Below are 18,178 nucleotides of genomic sequence, written 5' to 3'. Positions count from 1 at the left end.
GGCCACAGAGAGCAATATGAACATAGTTTAAACATGCAGGAGGCTACAAGAGAAGGCTGTGTTATATGAAGCCCAGTATCCCCTGAAAGTGGTTCAACCTACTTTTCCAAATATATTACAAAGTGAGTCAGACTGAAACTGTTATAGTCTGCCTCACTTCAGATGGTTGTATATTCATTTTAGCTTTAGAAAAAAGTTTATGTTGGCATTTTCTGTTCCTTGTAGTCATGCTGGCTTTTCAAAATAGTTTTTGAACTAAAAATATGTTTCCTGAAATTCGTACACTGGGACAAAAAAATATCTCTTCCTTTACTGCTACCATACTGAAGCAGATGGTGAGTACTAAAATTCAGAACCAGTAAGCAAGTAATTCTTCAATGCCTGGGTGCAGAAATTTAGCTGTTGGGTCAAAGTAGACTTCTACAAGACAGGCTGTCGTTGAAAGTTAGTTTGAGTTCAAGTCCCCTTGAGTTAGCCCAGAGGGACTCCAGTAGCAGATCACATGAGCTGCACAGATGCTCTGTTGCATTTCCAGCTTGAGTTTCACCCACAGCCTCTAGCAGACCATCTACCTTAAGTGGAAAGTCAGTTGCAGCTTTGTGTTTTCTTGTGTGAACAGTAATCAGATTAGGGATGACACCTAGGTTATGCCTCAGGTTAGTAAAGAGAAACTTGCAAAATTCATTATGATCCATGTCATAATGATGTCGCCCACCTGACATGCATTTCAAGTATGGTCACCACAGTTACTTTGGCACACAGACCATGATGCAATGTATTATACATGGGGGACAGATATGCTACCTATGAATAATGCAAATGGGTGACTGCAGAGTAGTTATTGCAGTGCAGACTGGACTCAGAATAAGCTTGATTCTGCAAATTACAAAGCCACTTTTTTGCCCTCTGAAGTTAATAAAAGTTGAATTCACTTTTCAAATTCCCTTTGATTAACCTGGTCTTGACACTGTGGCACTTGCCCTGTTGTAAAGAAAATTGGTAGCTGTGAAAGATCAAAGATTTTCTAATTTAAGGTGGGAGGGAATGTTTGTTTGCTGCTGCTGAAAACTTTATCTTCATAATGAGCAATAACACAATCTGATAATCCACTATTATTGAGTTCCCTTCTCTTTTTTTTCTTTAAGCTGAAATTATGTCACCTGTAGACAGAAATAAGGAAAGTGGATTGCAAATGCCAAACTTATGCAAATTCTGTGATGTTAAAGTAACAACCTGCTCAAACCAACATCAGTGCAAGAGCAACTGCAACATCACTGCTATCTGTGAGAAGAATAGTGAAGTCTGTGTTGCTATATGGTAAGTTATTTCTTCATACAGGTAGGGAGAGGAGCACACCCTTACTCATCATTACTTAGTACTTTCCTGAATGGCTCTGATATTCAGAATGTCCCTGCTACCTCACCAGCCTTGCTCTCTCTCTTCCAACTTGTGTCTGTGCTCAGCATATTGAGAGTTGCTTGAGGTTAAAAACAATTCTGATATGAAATGTTCTGGGGATTTTTTTCTTCTAAAGCAGTTCTGTTCCAGCTTATGCTTTTATTGGAAAAGAGGCATGGTTTTGCTCAAACCATTAAGCTGCATCCACCCACAGCACTCAAAGTAGAAACAGATTTGAGATTCAGAGTAGATTGTGGTGGCATTTGCTGAAGAAAGACAATTCTCTCTCAGGTTTCAAAGTGAACTAGATCATGTAGATCTATCACAGGAGGCTTATTTAGCATGTATAGGTAGAAATATACTTCCTTTTGATGGTAAAAAAAATATCTGTGTATGTAGTGACAAATGTAGGCATGGTACTTTTCATATAGTGTATGTCTAGGTTCAAAGAAATCAAGAGTAGATGAAAATTACTTATAACACTTTTTTAGGGTTTGTTCCCTCTAAACTTGCAACCCAGTCTAAAAACTGGCATTTCACCCTTCCATATATGGTAAGCCAATCCTACCAAAGAAAACCAGAAACACTCTTGATCAGTTTGTAAGCAGATGAAAGGAACAGAACTGATTATTTGCAACATTGCTGCTGATTTAGGAATGTCATTAGAACCACTTACAGAAAGACATAATTAATTCATTTATTGAGGAATCAGTTGTGTCCATTGACTTGAAGAGATGTTCAGCATAATTGGAAGTAGACACTTGAAATGCAGGATCAGTCCAGGGTGCTGTTCCATATTAGTTCTGTGCTCCTTTAGTAAGTGGTCGGTGTCTATTATTGCCATACAAAATGGCTGTAGTGTAATTTAAGATAGATTCTGAATTTTTCATGCCAATTTATCTAAAAGGCAAATTAGCTGAGAACTGTAAAGTGCTTTTTGCCTCTGAGTCTTATGTCAATGAAATACAATCTGTGGACCAGGACAAAACACAGGAATGTGGCCCAGAATATCAGCTGCAAATATTTCCCTGACAGCAAGGCAACTCAAGCTTGCACCAGTTCTATGGTTAGTGTTTGTATTGGTTTTATTATTATTCTTTTTCAGTTATGAGGGTAACTTCTTTAGTGCAGAAATTGTGCTGATTGTAGACTTTAAAAGCAAAATGAAAAGGCCAACTCACTAGAAATTCCTCAGATTTTGAGGAAATAATTCACTTTTAATCATAATTTCCCACAGATTTTTACAGTCTGCACAGTGACCACAAAAACCAAAAGTATGTTCCGAAGTTCACAGCAGTTCATTGAGCATTAGCTTGAATAATTCTGGGTGAGATTTTTGAAGGTACTCATTGGAGCTTAGTGGTAATATGATACAGGAATAGCTGTGCCATTGTACAAATGCCCCAGTGTGAGCAGTCCAGACACAGCCAAATTTATCCCATTCAGGAAAGCTGGAGAAGAACATATAATGCTCCTTAAATCCCATTTGAGTTCTCAAAAGAGGCAAATTTCAGGCAGGCACAGTCCTGTCTGCTCCCTTTGTAAAATATTCCTTCTTTGATTTCAATTTTCTCTTTTCATTTTTAGGAGACAGAATGATGAAAACGTGACATTAGAAACAATATGCCATGATCCCCAGAAAACACTGTATGATCATGTATTGGATGACTCTAGCTCAGAGCAGTGTTTGATGAGGGAAAAGAAGGAAGATGGTGGATTGATGTTCATGTGTTCCTGTACAGGTGAAGAATGCAATGATATGCTCATTTTTCCATCAGGTAGGTTTAATAATTTACCCTGCATTCCTAGGCTATACTTTGCAAGTAATATTAACTGTGTCATACCAATGGACTTCAGAATTGCATTTTATGGAGAAAAACTTCTAGTGGCAGGAGCTATTTTGGTCTCTTCCGAGTCTTGCAAAACCTCAACCTTTCTTTTCTGTGTTCAGAGAATATTTCTTCCTGCCAGGCTGTCCTCCTTTTGAACTAAGTCTGATACTCAGCTCAAGATATTGCACTTAAAAGTTAATGAAAAGATGAAAGTGAGATGTTTAGAGTTGTTCTGTTGACACACCAAAATGCAACATATGCCAATTATGTAATAAAACATAAACAAGAGGCAAATGTCATATTTAAGGTATTGTCTCTTCTAAAAGGCTGTATTGCCATATTGTGACATCTGTATATAATTATACTACTGAGTAACTTGATAGGATGTGAGTTTAAAGTCAGCTTCTCTGTTGTAACTGACATTCTGCACTTGCTCTGCAGTAGGCGTGAAGTAGCTAGAAGGTTCCTTCACTGGTGGATATGCTAGCTCATGCTTGCTATGGCACAAGGACGTGTATGTGAGTTCAGTTAAACCAGTGAAATGTGAGTACAGAACAAATCACAAGTGCATAACCTGTCCCCATTCTACTTCATGAATGCCTATATAGACCACTGCAAATATAGTAAAGGCAGTGCAGGTGTGTGCAGTGCTGGTGGATCTCATGCTGCATACACAGATGTGCATGCACACATCTCACTTTATTTTCTCTGCCTGCTGGATCCCACAATGGCTCTTTTGTTGAGGTCAGTCAGGTCTCCTGCAGGCCAGTGCAAGGCCTCCTGTGGAGAACTTTGTGTGCACACACTTCTAAATGAGTATGGCACACAGGACCCATCCTTATCACCTCTAGGTTCCTCAGAAAAGGATATTATCAAATCCTCATTGCCTGAGAATACAAAGGGTTGGGACACTGTTTCCACTCCTGGGAAACATGGTGCATAACTGCACTGAGGCAGACAAGTGAATGGCTTCTAGCTCTTGCTTCCCAGCCCTCCGAGAAGGCTAACTAGTTAAGGTTGCAAAACCACACCAGATTAGCCAAGAGCAAGCTAGAAAGTCTTCGCCTCCCTTGGCCCAGGCTATCAGTATCTGGTGCCACCTCCTCCCCTCCCCAAGCTTTATTTCAAACCAGACAACCTGACTGTTGGTCCATGGTTGTATGACCAACCCTTACTTGGGTGGGATTTAAAGGAGTTGGAGTAAATACTGGTACTGATGGGAGCACAGGTGGTAGACCCAGGACCTAATTCTAACAGACTGCTTTGATTTTATTGTTCCCAGTGAAAAGATCTTACTCTGTGTCAGCTGTCTAGAGTTTTTATACAAAGTGAACCACACCCTTGTGGATTTTGGCTAATTGGTTATAAATTAGTCATGTTATAGCTGTTTATCCTGGAGCTATGTAGCTGAATACAATTGCTTGACAAATGTGTCTTCTGTGTGTATGTTTATGAAAACTATTCTATAAATTCAACACCAAGTACTTTCATTCACATTAACTCTGCGGCCTCCTCTCATGCTTCCAGAGCAGCCTAAAAGGAGCTTAGTATAAATTAATCCCCAATATTTTTAACCCTAATTCCATTCACTCTTTGGAGTGGAGCTTTTCCTTGTAGGTCACATGCTATAAGCACTCTAGGTGACTCATGAAAACTGTCCTGCATTCACATGTAGTAAGTAAATAAGATAAAAAGTAATGTAAAACTTCAATTTGTAACACTTCCACTTCATTCACAAACACAAGCATTAATTCCAGCTGGGAGGGGGGAGAATTGAGGCTTTGTCATTCCTTTTTTATTGTTGTGGATTAGTGTTTCTTTTAAATGAAAACAGCCCCTTTGGGTTGCTTGCCTGGTTAGCCATGGCAGGAAGACAAACGATTTTTACAGTATCAGACATGCGGTTTCCTGTCTGTGTTTAACTTTGAGCAGAACATCACAGCCAGCTGGTCCACGGCTCCTCCAGACAACTAGATAATAGCCTGTAATAATTTTGCCTTTGGAATGACTGTCATCCAGCTCTATTCTGTACATTGTTCTTGCCTTTTTTTTCCCCCCTCTACATTTCTTGTACATCAGAGTAAGAATTCTTGCGATGTTTTTGCACATCCTATAGTTTTAGAGAGTGGACAAAAGCTAGTCTAAAAAAGCCTGATCAAAAAGTGATTGTACTCATTTATTAGCAGAAACTGAGATAATTTAAAAAAGTAATTTTTCACCTGTTAATCACAGCCTTTCCTTTCAAGCTATTGCTATAAATGATCAATGTCCTAGCTCTTCTTCCTCCTGAGTGCAGACTTAAGACAGACCAGATTTAGTTCGTTCCTGGTGTTTCTGAGGTAAGCAAGAAAGTTGTGGGTAAGGCAACAAATTATAATTTCCACCAGAGGTTAGTCACTACGTTCCAGTGATTCACAGCTGAGCTGTTATTGCTTATAGAAGAATTGTTTCATAGCACTGTTGGCTTGTATCTGTCTTGACTGTGAAGGGTAAATCTCCTGACTCCATTTTTAGACACAAACCTAAAGGTTTTGGGTAGTGGGAGGTGTTATGACTCACCCAAGCGTCGCTTTGGAAACATTTGAAGTAGTTACATCCAGGTCAAATGCCTGTTTCTTGTACGGACTTTCGTTTAAATTACTAATCTGCAAAATAAGTAAGACATAGTCAGACATGTGCCTAAACATGCCTGTGGTTCTGCTGTGTCAGGGGGCTGACCCTGATTCAGATCCCTGGCATTTCAGGCCATGGGCAGCTGGTAGAAAATACTGTGTGCAAAATTACTCCAAACAATGTCCTGTAGTTCTTGGAGAAATAATATACAGGAGACAGGTAGCCATTGCAAATCTGACTACTCTGTGTTTATTTTTTTAATCCTTCTCTTTTTTGCCAAACAAAATTGTGGGTGACTGGCAAGCAGCTTACACCCCTGTGGTGGAAAAATGCTTCTCACAGCAAAACTCAATGCCAGTGTGTTTTAATTATTATTTATTCAAATGTCTAATATCAGTGTTACCAGAAGGCAAAGCCAGGGAGCAAAACCACTGGAAAAGATTAGCCAAAATTGGAGGGGAAAAGGCCCTGGCTGGGTGGCAGACAGGGGCCTGGTCCTGCTGTTGTGGAAAAGATGAGTGTAGGCCTGGACTACCAGGGTTTTTTACTCCCTGATGTCTAGTTGTTCTGGTGGATCTACTGCATCTTGCTTTGCCTTCTTATGTTTTGACCTGTTGTGATGAACCAGGTCTGCCTGTAGCTGTTTGCACAGTTCCATGCCTCCCTCGGTGTCTGCGCAGCTTTGTTCCTCAGCTTTGCCTTTGCTACACCATCTCCTATCCTCTATTCATCAGCCAGTGCAAGCATGACAGATGCCTAACAAAGTTCTTCTTTATTAACAATCCTAAGCTATTTGGCTGAAGTCAAGGCTTGTTTACCCAAAGGCACCAAGTAGGACTGTGCTCTTTCCAGCCTCAAGTCAGACCCATTCCCTGTGGGCGAAGATGACCAGGGACTCATTGTAGCCGAGGAAATGGGATAGCTGCACGTTGCTCGGTGCATGACCTGCCTGCTATGCAGTGCAACTTCTTCTTGTTGCACAGGCTTATTCAGACACATCCATTCAGCAGCATGCAACAGGGTAACCCCAGCACTGGAGACTGCAGACAGGAAAAAAAATCCCTTAAGCACTGTTGTCGTTATATATTGCAGTTGTTATCCTGGGCATCAAGTTCAAATCCAAGCAAAAAAACCAGAGCTCTCAAAATTTGGAAATAGGCTTTGCAGACCTGTAGCACGGCTCTCTTTGGTTTAGAGTTGTTTCATTCTGGTAACTTAAACGGTGATAATTTTTCATTCTCACGTGCTTTGTTCACGCTATGCAGATCTCCATGCACTTGCAGCCAAGGTGTCTGTGGGTTAGTCCAGGTGGACTGTTTATTCCCCATCTACTACAAGATGAGGTCATTATTTTGGCCGTTCCCAACACATCAGTGGTAATATGGGAGAAACCTTTAGCGGCAACAATGTATACAACTGTTAATGATTATCTGAATCATCCAAACAGCTACCTTGAACTATCAAAACTTCAGTGATAGAGATGACTGACAGGTCAACAAGAGTTTATAAGAATAATGGAGCTAATTGGGGAAGCATGTCAGAGTGGGGGAGGGTATTGTGCTGCTAACAATCTTCACATTGATCACAGTTTCACTGAGTTTGCTAATTGAGAGTGTAAGAGATGTATTTGTTTAATCAGTTCTGGCTGAGTCATTTGCCCAAACAAATTACAGCCTATGGATTTGCAGTGTCAAGTGCTGTGATTGCTCACTGTGTACAGTTGTTACCTGGGAGACCTGGTATTGTTCTGCTGCCTGAACCACCACAAGCATGCTTGTATGATGCCTTCTCCTGCGCCCCAATCGCAGGAAGTATGGATAATGTTTTAAGAGTTTCCTTAACTTGGTATCTCTCACTTGTCTCTAACATGTTGCCCTGTCTTTTCCTTTCTTTCTCTCCTCTTCCTCTCCTTACTAGAGTCAAAGCGTTAGTGATTTTACTTGACTACATAGGAGGATCTCAAACTTAAGAGCAGACTTAAGATCTGTGCAGAAACAGCCACCAGGCCATAAATGCTCATGTGATGAGTTGTCCAGTGCTCAAGGAACAGCAGAAGGGAGATGATTACAGCTGGACTGCTGCCAAGTGGATTTTAACAAACGCTTTCATTAATCTGTTTTTCTGTTATGCAACTAACATGCTCAGAAGGTAACTGTCTTCCAGCTGCCCCATAAAAGAGGTCAGTAGCATTGCATAACGTTGCACAGAGCCTCCCTCTGCTTGTATATTGGCATTGTTCTCTATGTTTCCTCTTAGGTATTTGCAGCCACAGAGTCCCACCCAATGCCTGCAGATGTATGTAACCAAAGGAGAGGCTGTCTAATACTGAATGTCTGATTCACTTAGTGGGATAGAAAGGAAATAGAATGGAAAGAGGCAAAAGAAGCCAAAATTTTGTTTTGCTCTGTATTATTTATATTGTTCGCTTCCTAGGAAAATAACCATGCAGAGCTCAGTTACAGATTTGTGTAAAAACAAACTAGGCAGCGCTCTTCCAGTCTGGTTGGCATATTTGTTACAATTTGCATCACTTGAGAGCTTAATAAGTGTGGGAATGTGGCCAACCTTTTATCAGGTTGTCATGGAAGAGACTTTAATAATTACAGACAGAAACAAACTGTAACTAACACTGGCAACATAATATTTTGGGAAAGGTTGGAGGGGTGAAACTCAGGCTGAGAATAAAAATAGTGGTTAATGTGTGGCATCTGTTGGAACATATTGAAACTGGAGAGATTGATTTGTTCCAGAAAACCACCAGCAAACAGCAGACACTGATTTGTATAACTGAGGCATGTATCACAGAAACACAGTCACATCATGTAAAGTTAGAATATGTCAGCTTTCGTATCACTGACTAGGAAAGTTACAAAAGACAAAATGTGTGAGAGATGCCATGCACACACAGTGAAGTGACCTGTTAGAATGGGAGAGACAAGGGAATGCATCCAGAGGTGGGAGGTTTTAGATTTTAAACAAATAGGTGCTGTGCCAGCAAACCAAGGAATTACGGTTTCTAGCCAGCAGTGAGGGAATAAAACAGCAAGGAAATATTTGTTCTGTCTTAGAGCTTAAGAGTTTCTTAAACCTCCTGGGTGCTGAATAGCATACTTGGCAATCAGTTGAAAAATGAAATTCTGCTTACAATACATAAAATATCCATTACATCATTGCTTCTCAGCCTTTTGACTGAAGTAAGTCACCCAGAGGCAATCAAGTTGCCTGCCTCCCACCCCCATGACTAAGATGCAGCCATTCCCATCAGGTGGTGGTTGCATATGCATGACTCTTCCAACATGTAATGCATATAACTGGGATTTTCCCTAGGCATAACAGAAAATGTCTTCAGTCTTGATCACCTGGTCATGGGTAATCATGTGCCAAGGGCAAAGCTGATAGCCCCCAGGGGAGAGCAGCAGTGGGTGTGCCACAGCTCTCCAAAACTGGTCATACCTTTGCTTTACTACTTCTCAGGAAAGGTGGTAAGTGATGGCACAGGGTAGTGGCCTGCATTAAGTTCTCCAAGGGCTGGGTCTGGTTTGCCACCTATGTGTTGACTGTAAAACAACATTCAGGCTGGCAAATAACCAAAAGGTCAAGTGAATGAGTTCCCACACCTTTAAGCAAACATACGTAGGGCCCAAATTCTGAGCCATGCAGTGCTTTAGAAAGACAGCTTTAGAAACAGGCCCTAGAGATGGCTTTACCTTGCTGCTTCCTCTGCCCTTGAGGGAAAGGCTGTGGATGTTGTCTACATAGACTAGTAAAGCCTTTGAGACACCATCTCCCACAGCATTCTCCTGGAGAAACTGGCTGCTCATGGCTTGGATGGGTCTACTCTATGCTGGCTAGCCAGTCATACGTGGTGTTCCCCAGGGCTCAGCACTAGGTCCCGTCCTGTTTAATATCTTTATTGGTGATCTGGATGAGGGGATCGAGTGCACCCTCAGTAAGTTTGCAGGTGACACCAAGTTGGGCAGGAGTGTTGATCTGCTGGAGGCCAGGAGGGCTCTGCAGAGGGATCTGGACAGGCTGGACTGATGGGCCAAGGCCAATTGTATGAGGCTCACCAAGGCTCAGTGCTGGGTCCTGCACTCGGGTCACAACAACCCCAGGCAGTGCTACAGGCTTGGGGAAGGGTGGCTGGAAAGCTGCCCAGTGGAGAAGGACCTGGGGGTGCTGGTTGACAGCTGGCTGAACACGAGCCAGCAGTGTGCCCAGGTGGCCAAGAAGGCCGGCATCACCCTGGCTTGTATCTGAAACAGTGGGGCCAGCAGGACAAGGGCAGTGACTGTCTCCCTGTACTCGGCACTGGTGAGGCTGCACCTCGAATCCTGTGTGCAGTTTTGGGCCCTTCACTTCAAGAGAGATGTAGAGGTGCTGGAGCGTGTCCAGAGATGGGCAATGGAGCTGGTGAAGGGTCTGGAGCACAGGTCTTGTGAGGAGCAGCTGAGGGAACTGGGGTTGTGTCGCCTGGAGAAGAGGAGGCTGAGGGGAGACCTTGTTGCTCTCTAGAGCTACCTGACAGGAGGCTGTAGCGAGGTGGGTGTTGGTCTCTTCTCCCAAGTAACAAGCGATAGGACAAGAGGAAATGGCCTGAAGTTTTGCCAGGGGAGGTTTAGATTGGATATTAGGAAAATTCTCTTCACTGACAGGGTTGTCCAGCACTGGAATAGGCTGCCTAGGGGAGTGGTTTGGTCGCTATCCCTGGACGTATTTAAAAGATTTGTAGATGTGGCACTTAGGGACCTGGTTTAGCAGTGGACTTGGCAGTCCTGTGTTAATGGTTGGACTCAATGATCTGGAAGGTCTTTTCCAACCTATGTGATTCTATGATTCTATACCAGGCCAGGCAGTCCTGCCAACTACTGGACCTAGTGCCTCTCCAGGAGGCTGCTTCAGCAGAGACTATGTTTTGGATAACCTGGCAATTTTGTCTTTAGATTAAAAGATGAAGACATACAAACACAAATTACTGGCCTTGACAGACTTGGTTTACCTAGTCCAAAACCACTCATGTCAAATTCACAAACTGGCTGCAGGAATTTAACTTTCAGGATAGTCTACAAGAAATGTCAGGGTTTATTTTCCACTGGATAGCAAGATAGAGTCCACTCTGTTTTTAAAATCTAGTAATCTCTGTCTTCTGCCATCAGAGATGGTTCAGCATAGAGCTGCGGGACGGGTGGAAATGATTTCCTGCCCCAAAATACTATTAACTTGAAAAAAAATTCTTCATCTCCAGCAAGGCTGGAAAATTAAAATGTTTCCAAGAAACTGTCAAGATAAAAAAATGCAGGTTAGTTTGAGGTGCAGCATTTGAATTTGATTATTTCAAAGTATTTTGTGTCAGATCAACTATTTTCCTAAGGAAAAAAGACACACACACACAATGAAAAATCTCTCTACCCCCATCCACAATGCCTGTAAAATTAGCAGAATTTTTAAAGCACAAAAGTTACGTCAACTTTCAGACCATTTTCATCCTCAAGATAGGGGTTTCAGGGAAAAGTACAGGAATGTCTGAAGCAGAGTCTGTTTTGAAAATCAGTATTTCCCATCCACAAATGTTTTGCTGAAGATTTCCAGGCCATTTTAATTCTAAAAGGACCAAATTCTAGAAGGTACATGAGACACTGAAGTACAGAATTTCATTGTGACTTGAGGATTCCTCAGTAGAGATAAACTAAATTACCCCAAACAGCTGTTTGGAGTGAAACTTCATTTCACTGAAAATGAAGCATTTGATGGAATTAGTTTTCATCCAGAAAGTAGCACTAAAGAGATGGGCAGACTTTTCCATATTTTATTGCTAAGTGTCTTGCCCAGAAATTGGTATGCACATAATGTCCAAACTCACATTTTGCCTGGTTCAGAATAACCAGAGATGAAAAGCCCTTCCCTGAATCAAACAGAGCAGGATTTGAACTTGGAGCTCCCATACCCCATGCTAGTCCCCTCACTGGTGGGGATTCAGCACTCATATCTCTTGCCAAATTGCAACATTCGAACAGAATTCTGTTTATGCAAAAACATTCAAAAAGTGTTAGTTTTCATTCCAGTGTAGAATTGAAACCAAACTTTGAAACCTCAGAATTGCTGCAAAATGGAGTTGTCCTTCAGTCAGCTCAAAGGGCAGCTTTGTGCCTCAGGAGCTTGCAAAATAACTGGATCACAGTCCCGGGTCTGGGACCATATTTTGTGACTGTGTTTCTGGGGGTTTTTAAGACGGTAAACAAGCTTGCAACAATACATCAGTGTCGATATGTTTAACCTGACTTCTGCCAATAGCAAATATGTTTGCGCCCTGCTGTGTGGCTTTGGCTAGCAGTTGAATAGGCAGCAACTTCAGAATTTGCCCAAGCAGCAAACAGCACTGAAGTAGTTATGTCTGTACTGGCTGTGCATTTCTTGCTGCTCCGTGCGGGTCCTAATTTTATTGCCGTTGTTTTATTTCTTGCTTCCGAAGTTCAGTGACACCGAAGTTCAATCAAAAGCACCCAATCCAACCTAAAGAATTTGCAGGCTGTTGTGCTTTGAAGCTTCCTGACTGAACAGAGGCGGTGCGGTGTTTCCATTTTCCTTGGCACCTGAGCCCTGTTCCCCAAAGGCTTAGGTGGTGTTCGGGGTTGTGCAGATGGCTTGTGCTTAGTTTAAACTGCATACAGGAAGCTTTCTTTTAGCTCAACTTCTCTATTGTTACGCTGTATTAATAGGCTCTTTTGAAGCTTAAGAAAGGACTGATCTGCCTAAATAATAGTTCTGGGTGGGGAAAGTTATTTAGGAGCTTGTTTGCAAAACTTGAAAGGCTGTTTCGTTTAACCATTTCCTTGCCTCCCTGTGCAGCCAGATTTTGCTCATTCTGGTGCTCAGAAAGAGGAAGCTGCACTCCCGTTTTTGAAAATGTGGGGTTTGAGTCATAGGTATTTATTTATAAGCAAATGAATATATTTATTCTTAGATTCCTGTAGTCAAGCCAGAAAATGTTGGCTAGCCACTATGCAAACAAACAGATATGCTCTGAATTTTGATCCTGCCCTGACTTTCAACGCAGATTCAATAGAGAAGTACCCCAACCTTAGCTTGTGCTGGAAGGGCTGATTTTGTTCTGCTCCTATCAGCAGTCAAAATCAAAGGCAGTTCCAGAAGTGCCTTGCTGTGCTTGGACCAGCCTTCGGTGCCACCAGCTCTTTGCTGCTGCTGCACCTTCTAATTCTGCTGGCAGGCAGCTCAGTCGCCTCCGAAGCTCAGGGTTCAGCCTTGTCATTCAGCTCTCCCTGTTGGGTGATCATTCTGGCACTTCACAAGCCTGGAGTGGGACTTGTCTAGTGTCTTAAAAACTGAAAATGAGCACACCCGTCGGCCCTGCTGCTTTAGGTGGGGACGTGCAGCTGTAAGCTTTTCACCCCCTGCCCCCCTACTTCCTCCAAGGGACAACGCCAAAGCGGATGTGTCACTTTGCAGCAGAGGTGCAGGACGATACAGCACTCAGGGGAAGTGGCCAAACTGCTCCGCTTCTGCTCTGATTAAAAATTTTTTTCATTCTTTTTCAAGTGATATTTGCAACATCAACAGTTTCTCTCTTCCACCCAAAAATCCCCCTGCACCAGAAGCAGAGCTTTCTCTTGTGCAAAGAGGAAGCGCCAAAGGGCTGTGAAGTCTGCTGGAGACTTTTCAGCTGTAGGCCGAAATAATAGTCTGCTCTAGGGCGTTGCAGGGATGATCAGAGCCCCTCACACAGGGAGCCATAACAATCAAGGAGTGGCGGTTTTTGGTGAGTTTCTCAGCTAGAGCTGAACATGCATCGAATGCCTCCAACTGCTTGGACTCATAGGGAGAACTCTGACAGAGAACTAACACATCCTGGCATTTTTTCTCCTTCACTGAGAAAGACATCTGTATTCCAAATATCTGGGCTATATATTGCAGCTCTGTGGCAAAGAAAAAGGGCTCGAAGGGCCCCGAAGAGGCATGTCCATCTTTGTTTAAGAGTATACCGTATGGTATAGATGACATAGTACTCAGTTCCTAGAGTGGGGTCCAAACTTCAAGCATGCTTTTCTGTGGTCCAGGGAAAAAAACCCAAAACAAAACCAAACCGCAAATCTTCATCAAAACTATTTTATCTGACTATTTTATCTGATAGAAAACTATTTATCTGTTACAGATCATAGTTGTGCTCATGCAGTTGCAGCCTGCTTGCAGCCAAAACGGCCATCCCGTAATGTAGTCACTTCTTTACCAGGGTGTTTCCCAAGTTCTTTATACAGCAGATTTTCTGAGAGCGAAGAAAGCACATGGGAATAAGCAATGTAAATCTGTTTACTGACAGTGACATTGGACTTTCTAAATATATTCCTCCGGTAAGGACCATAAAAAAACTGGGTTTTTTTTCCCCCTCTTCAACATGTTGAGAAGCAGAAGGGGTGCCCGTAATCTGTGATGAACCTTTAGGTATTTTTTTTTAATTTAAAATTTAAAAAGTTTAAAAATTCCTCACTTTTTCTTGACAAGGGAAATCACTTGAGGATAAGGATTTGTGGTTTGCATAGGTGTGGAAGAGAGGATTGTCTTAAAACATTCTTTTGCATAAATGAAGGAAATACATTCTTTGTAAATGCTGCTAGTGAATGCCACTGACCTGTGCTAGCTGGGAATGTCAGAGCTAGAAAGGCACTTCCTTTTCCTTGAAACCCTATGAGAGAGGCTAGGATTGAATTACTTGCTCTACATCTGGTTGATGAACCTTTCAAACAGAGGAAGCACATCCTGGTTCAGGATTCAGGCCTTCTTCCAAATAAAGAAGAATGTACTCTTCAGATGTCTTGTCACCTGCCTTTGAATAGCTGATGGGTCCTGCTGCTTGCCAGCCAGCTGTGTTTCCAATGGAAAAGCGATTGCCAGTGACACTGGAGAGTCACACGTACTGCTTGTTCTAATGGTAAACTCTTTTCCCCTACCCCTTTCAGCATTGCTCACTTTAATTTTGAGAGGCACAGAGTAAAGGGAACAGAGGCTTGTGGCTAATGCAGTTAGTGGCAACTTCCCTTCAGAGCTTATTAAACCTTTCCTTTTCATATTGACTTACTTGGCCCAATACACGGAACCCGAGTTGATGGCATTGCTGTCAGCACCCACCAGAGCGTCATGCTGCCAGCCTAAGCCATTTGTTTAACTCAGGTTGCAGCTTCATTTGTTTTATTCCATTCAGGTTAGACTGCCAGGGCATCTTCCAATCAACCCCCTCCCTCATGGAAAGATAATATAGTACACTTGCTTTGACTCAAAGGAACAAATAGGCTGAGAGAGCACATTTCCATGTGTCCAACCAAATCAGGTTCAGATAAAATCTGACCCTGCTTCTTTATTTTCAGAAGAAAACCATTCCATTTTAAAATGTTTATCTTCCCTAAGACAACCGGAAGATCACTTCTAGAGATGACAGCACAGCTCTCACCTCTAGAATAATGATCTGTACCGTTCCCAGAACATATCCCTGTTCTATAATATGTCCTCCTTGTTCTCCTACTCCCTGTATGTTCCACCTAAGAATGTGTTAGTGTGTGGACTGCACCAGCTACAGAGTTTGGAGTGAACCATCTACTGCTTTACACCAGGACAGCCAGCATACGGCCAGCAAGTGGCACACAGAGGAGGTTTTCAGATACACAAATCCATGCAAAAAGAACATGGGGGGGGCAACAGTTCTGATGTGTCGCCTGATTTCGCCTGCAGGATTCAAACACCTGTGTACATGCAGGTGTTTGAATTTGTTCTAGCAACACTCTTTCACATACATCCAAGTATGAGAATGAGTTTTGTTTTTCAGATGTGTATGCAGGCATACATACTGTGCCTGAATATTAACATGCAGTAGTCATGTGCAGACAGGCTTCCTGAAGATGTCTTTACATGGATCCCACTGAAATATACTGGATCTGGACTGATAACTGGGCAAGTGGGAATTCACATGCTGCATTGTCTATTTATCTCAGAAAAATTAATGTCTTCTAGTAATTACTGGTTAAAGGGGCAGATCTGTCAAGAATACATCGACAGAGTAAGTGCAGGAGACTTTGGCTATTGTATTCAGGGAAGTGAAGGTTTCCTCAATAACGTATTAAGAGCCTGAGAGAAGAGCAAAGCAATTCAATTGCCTTAGGTTCTTGCCCATCAAGTTTTGGCTTTTTATAAAAGAAGCAGGCAGGGAAGTCCTGTTAAGTGGAGGCCTATATACAAAACAACATTTTGAAGTAAGAAAGCAGTGAAAATTTTTATTATTTACTGCTAGTAGAGGAGATCATTTATTACACTCTGGATAAAAATTATAATTATTGACAGCCTCATGTATATATAAAGCTATGATATCTTTTTAATGTATGCCTTTCTTCTGTGCTTTTTTATAGATGACCCTCATAAGCCAGAGGAGAAAGATGAAATTTCCAAAGTCACAATCATAAGTCTTGTCCCATTACTGGTGATTTCTGTTGCTGTGATTGTTATCTTTTATGCCTACCGCACTCATAAGAAGAGGAAGCTCAACAAGGCATGGGAGAAGAATGTTAAGCCCAGGAAACATAAGGACTGCAGTGATGTTTGTGCTATTATGTTAGATGATGACCGCTCAGACATCAGCTCTACCTGTGCCAACAACATCAACCACAACACAGAATTGCTGCCCATTGAGTTGGACGTTGTCGTTGGCAAAGGAAGGTTTGCTGAAGTGTATAAAGCCAAACTGAAGCAAAACACATCAGAGCAGTATGAAACTGTGGCAGTCAAGATTTTCCCCTATGAAGAATATGCCTCCTGGAAAACTGAGAAAGACATTTTTTCAGATGTAAACCTCAAGCATGAGAACATCCTCCAATTCTTGACAGCAGAGGAGCGTAAGACAGATCTTGGTAAACAGTACTGGTTGATCACTGCCTTCCATGCTAGAGGAAATTTGCAGGAATACCTCACTCGGCACATTATCAGCTGGGAGGATCTCTGGAAACTGGGTGGGTCTTTGGCCCGAGGGATTGCCCATCTGCATAGTGATCACACACCCTGTGGTCGCCCCAAAACACCTATCGTGCACAGAGACCTGAAGAGTTCCAACATCCTGGTGAAAAATGATTTAACCTGCTGTCTCTGTGACTTTGGGTTATCCCTGAGGCTGGACCCTTCTCTGTCTGTGGATGACTTGGCTAACAGCGGGCAGGTAAGTTAAAAGTTTGAAGGGAGGGGGTTGTACCAGTTAGTGTGTCAGTTCCTGGGGTGAAAAGAGGAAAAACCCTTTATGCTGCCAAATTTTCTCAAAATTATTAAAAATTAATGTGAAAGTATTTATAAACAAAGAGGCTCTAAACTTAACATTAAAGCAACAGTGAGAGAAGTGCAATGTAGTTTTGTTATGGTCAGAAAGCTGCATATGTATATGATGCAACCATCCTCTCTATACACTTACACTGTGTGTAAGAGCTTGTTAGTAGCTGTTTGTGGTGCTGCTGCAATGTGCATGTGTGCACACACATGTGATAAGAATGTGCTTCGTATTGTGAGGTTGTACCACAGTTTTCATGCCTGATGGCATTATGGTTTTGTGTGAGTAGACCCACTCCTAGTGTACCCCAGCAAAAAATGAAGTCAATTTTCTGTTCTCAAGAGGTATAAGCAGATAACTAGAGTGATAGTCACTTTAAAAGGCAAAAAAGAAAGTTGTTTAAGAGTATGGTACATTCTCCACATGCAAGTAAATGCAAGAATGTCAAATAACAGTAATTGCCCTGTTGTGCTTTTTAAGCTAAGTACATGGATAATACTCACCTACTTCACAAGGATGCCAGGGGGATGTTTATGAATGCTTTGAAGATGAAATTTTTCAAGTACATCTCTAAATATAGGCTCTTCTAATGAAAACTCCTGTAGTATAAATGCAGGACAGTTGTTAAGTTAATCAATTCCTAATTATTTAATTATACATCTATTCATACATGTATCTTTATATTTATATTTTATATAGAGGTCCCATCAAAGCTTGTCCATGTATGTTGACTTTTACTTCACGTGGAGATAGTATTTTGGTTTAGAACATTTTCAGGGACAGCTCTCAGTCAGTAGTGCTCTGTTGAGTTCACGGGAGCTTTACAGTTTTTTAGCTGATGATGGTCTGTCTTCAAAGGTCTCCTTAGTGAGAGGAGACTGTTCTGATCTCATTTTGAGAAGGTTTGCTAGCCAGAGCCAGGAGTGAATGATAACTAGCGGAGCTGCATTTAAAACAATAGAAACACCACTCACAGTTACATATCATTTCTCCCCAGCATGTCAGGCCTTTTTGGAGTTCAGTGAAC

At 42.0% G+C, this 18,178-nt stretch overlaps 1 protein-coding gene across 1 annotated transcript in view; it reads left to right on the top strand.

The window, feature by feature from the left end:
- The window catches only part of TGFBR2 (transforming growth factor beta receptor 2), a 60,023-nt gene that overhangs the window by 25,891 nt on the left and 15,954 nt on the right, over window positions 1-18,178 (top strand). Inside the window, exons 2-4 of the mRNA XM_040591624.1 lie at window positions 1,146-1,317; window positions 2,986-3,176; window positions 16,250-17,049. Of these exons, the coding sequence (XP_040447558.1) occupies window positions 1,146-1,317; window positions 2,986-3,176; window positions 16,250-17,049 (1,163 nt within the window). The remainder of the gene's footprint in view (window positions 1-1,145; window positions 1,318-2,985; window positions 3,177-16,249; window positions 17,050-18,178) is intronic.

This window comes from Falco naumanni, chromosome 4 (genome assembly GCF_017639655.2).
Source record: "Falco naumanni isolate bFalNau1 chromosome 4, bFalNau1.pat, whole genome shotgun sequence".
Classification (NCBI taxonomy): Eukaryota; Metazoa; Chordata; class Aves; order Falconiformes; family Falconidae; genus Falco; species Falco naumanni.
This window is presented reverse-complemented; position numbering and strand designations above follow the sequence as displayed.